At 31.6% G+C, this 3121-nt stretch overlaps 1 protein-coding gene across 1 annotated transcript; it reads left to right on the forward strand.

Annotated features, from left to right (window-relative positions):
- Positions 1-39: 39 nt before the first annotated feature.
- Positions 40-3016, forward strand: LOC117607401 (venom acid phosphatase Acph-1). The gene is made up of 7 exons (XM_034331052.2): positions 40-205; positions 521-713; positions 785-960; positions 1241-1484; positions 1741-1867; positions 2237-2439; positions 2576-3016. The coding sequence occupies exons 2-7, from the start codon at positions 531-533 to the stop codon at positions 2723-2725; spliced, it is 1083 nt and encodes a 360-aa protein (XP_034186943.2). The 5' UTR covers positions 40-205; positions 521-530; the 3' UTR covers positions 2726-3016.
- Positions 3017-3121: the final 105 nt, after the last annotated feature.

Raw genomic sequence — 3121 nt, forward strand, 5'->3', positions numbered from 1 at the left:
ACCACCGTCTTATTCATCGCCGTCGCGTTGAAACGTGACATTTCAACAGCAATATCATTTACAAAAATCTGTGTTTCGTGAATTGTCTTATCGTTGTAACGTGCTTAAACTTTTTTTTATACATTGAAGCACATGACGTAGAAGCAACGAGGATACTTGACATACATGAGTGTGAACAGTTTGAACTCGTTCCTCTGCGAAACAGGTGAGTCTCTGCGTTTTTTCAGCTAATCTTTTTATTCTAATGTTATAAGCTTGACAATTCAATTTGTTATGTTTTTAAATTGTTTCTTTTAAATATTCATCAAAGTATTTTGAGAAAATATGTTACCAAGGTTTGATTGAAAAATTATCATCATTCTAGTAAATTAATTTTTAATAATTTTGTCTGCACGTTCTGTGAATATAAATTATCAATTTTTTTCAGTGAAAATCTTTATAAAAATTGTTATACAATAATAATTGCAATACTTTTTTAAAATAAAACTTATGTTATCAAATACATCTGGCTTAATTTCAGAAATACAAATATGTGGCTATTGAAAATCATTATCTATCTGTTTTATATTCACTTATCTATCGCAGAATTGAAACTTGTACAAACAGTATTTAGACATGGACATAGAACACCTACCAATGGTACCACGATATATCCAAATGATCCTTATGTTAATCTAACATACGAACCAGATGAATATGGAGCTTTAACGAATGTATGTTAAATTAAATTAAATAAATTTCAAAAGGAAATACAAAATCATTAACGAATTTTTCTGAAATACAGAAGGGCAAAATGACAGCATACAAGCTTGGAGAATACTTCCGAGAACGGTACGGCGAATTTTTAGGACCACTTTACTCAAAACAAGATATTCAGTTTTATTCCAGCGATGTTGATCGAGTCATAATGACTACAGAATTGGTGGCAGCTGCATTATATCCTCCAGTTGGAGAACAAAGGTAATAACGACATGGTATAAGACATTTCTAAATATCTTTCCGCTTTCCGATCATCCTGTACAATGACTCATTGTCAATCCTTTGATTTGATAGCATATCAATGAAATGTTTACAATACAAATTGTATTATCACTACGAAATGCGTTTAAGTAACTCTATTATTTTGTTGAACAAATTGATTTCAACATTATTTGATTTATTTCGTCTTATTTACAGTTATCATATTTTTTCCGCATTTCTTTTTAAAATATTATTAATGGATCTTTGTGATTTGCAACAGGTGGAATCATCATTTAAACTGGCAACCTGTACCAGTATGGCCACTGCCATCACATAACAATATGTATGGCGCGATATTTTGCAAAAATTTTAAACAATTGTCGTCGGCAATTCAGGCGACGGATCCAGATATAAAACGTTATATAGAAAAAAATAAGGATGTTTATAAGTATCTGAGTTATTATGCAGGGAGTAACATTACACAAGATAAAGTATTCAAGTTGCGTCAAATATTGTTTGCAGAGGTAAGTAATATTTTTGAACAAAAATTGCAATAATAGTAATTATAGTAAAGTAGCTAGAAACATAATGCATCTACTTATTTATATATTCAACAATACTTTGGTTGATAAATGACTTTACGTACACGTGTAGCACTAAAAACTGATAATCCTTATTTATCTTTAAACATATTTTCATTTTTTTTTAATGCAGAAACATTGTATAATGTTATCATATTTAGATAATGATAATTAGTATATAAATGATTAATATTTTCAGAGAGATATTGGCTTAGAATTGCCTGAATGGACAAAGTTAGTATTCCCAAATGGAAAACTAGACGAACTTGCTGTATTTAATATTCTTATTCAAACCCGTACTACGAAATTAAAACAATTATCAGGTGGTAAGTTCATTTACTGAAGTTATTATTTTTATGAAAAAAGGATAGGATTAGTTACTTATCCCAGTAGGAAAATAAGAAATGAACGCCTACATCCCCACCCTTACACGTGACGCGCTGAAGCGATACTGATTGAAAGCGGGAGCGTTGGCGCCTGTACACTTCTGTCAAGGTGCGCGCGCAGCCTGAGGCATGCGCACAGGCGCCAGCGTTCCACGCTTTCAATCAGTACCGCCTCAGAGCGCCACGTGTTAACATGGGAGTATACAACGCTCTCGCTTCTTATTTCCCTACTGCCATCAATGTCTCACAATTAATATCTCAGTATTTACAGTAAGTTATCTTATTACTAATGAGCATGGAATCTAACAGGTACATGGATCAAAGTATTGTTAGAGAATATTGATAACTATTTAAACAAAAAGGATACTAAGAAAGCATTTATGTACGGTGGTCACGAGATGAATATTGCTTTTATTCTTGCGGTACTTGATAATTTTGATAACCAAATTCCACATTACTGTAGCACTATTATATTCGAATTACACGAAGACCATAATGAATATTATGTACAGGTAATAATGTAATTATATATAAAAATTATTTAGGTGATATTAGATAGGAAAGATACAGATAATGTTTTGTCATATTATAATTTTATTCGAATTAATGTTTGTTAAAATTTTGACGGATTACACTTATTTTTAACAGCTATTTCATAAGGATAAAGATGACGTCCGAACGTTGAAAATACCTGGATGCGATGACAAAATGTGTCCATTGGATACTTTTAGAAAGGTTGTAGAACCTATAATCCCCGAAGATGTGGTGGCATTATGTGGAAATGGAGATTCAAATTAATAGAGTTAAATGGGTATTAAATGGTTTAATTTGTATTTAAAATTGTCTTCAGCCCCTAAATAGAAATTTTATCTATAATCTGTCCAACGAGACACAGGGTCAGCGCAAAGTTGTTTACAGTTTTCAAACATTTCGTTCGATGTCTATTGTGTACAATGAGTCAGGCCTGAGGCGAGTACGTAAATTTGTAAACACTTACTGACTCGTTATATATAAATATAATGAATAAATATGGAGTCCCCTTTCCTATTATTCGTTCAATGAAAAACCCTATGACTATTTCGCTATTAATAATATATCATTACAAAAGACAACATCTGTGATTTTTGTTATCTTCATGAATCTTTTCAAATAAAGTGTTGCCAACCCCGTTCCTTAAAATTGCTTTCACTCGTT

The sequence above is a fragment of the Osmia lignaria genome, chromosome 14 (assembly GCF_051020975.1).
Source record: "Osmia lignaria lignaria isolate PbOS001 chromosome 14, iyOsmLign1, whole genome shotgun sequence".
In the NCBI taxonomy this organism is placed as follows: Eukaryota; Metazoa; Arthropoda; class Insecta; order Hymenoptera; family Megachilidae; genus Osmia; species Osmia lignaria.

What these genes read in the sequence shown, in the direction of transcription:
- LOC117607401 (XM_034331052.2), top strand. Translation starts at nt 531, where the DNA reads ATGTGGCTATTGAAAATCATTATCTATCTGTTTTATATTCACTTATCT. An exon ending in AATATGGAGCTTTAACGAAT is followed by an intron (nt 714 to 784) that starts GTATGTTAAATT and finishes TCTGAAATACAG; the next exon opens with AAGGGCAAAATGACAGCATA. An exon ending in GTCAAATATTGTTTGCAGAG is followed by an intron (nt 1,485 to 1,740) that starts GTAAGTAATATT and finishes TAATATTTTCAG; the next exon opens with AGAGATATTGGCTTAGAATT.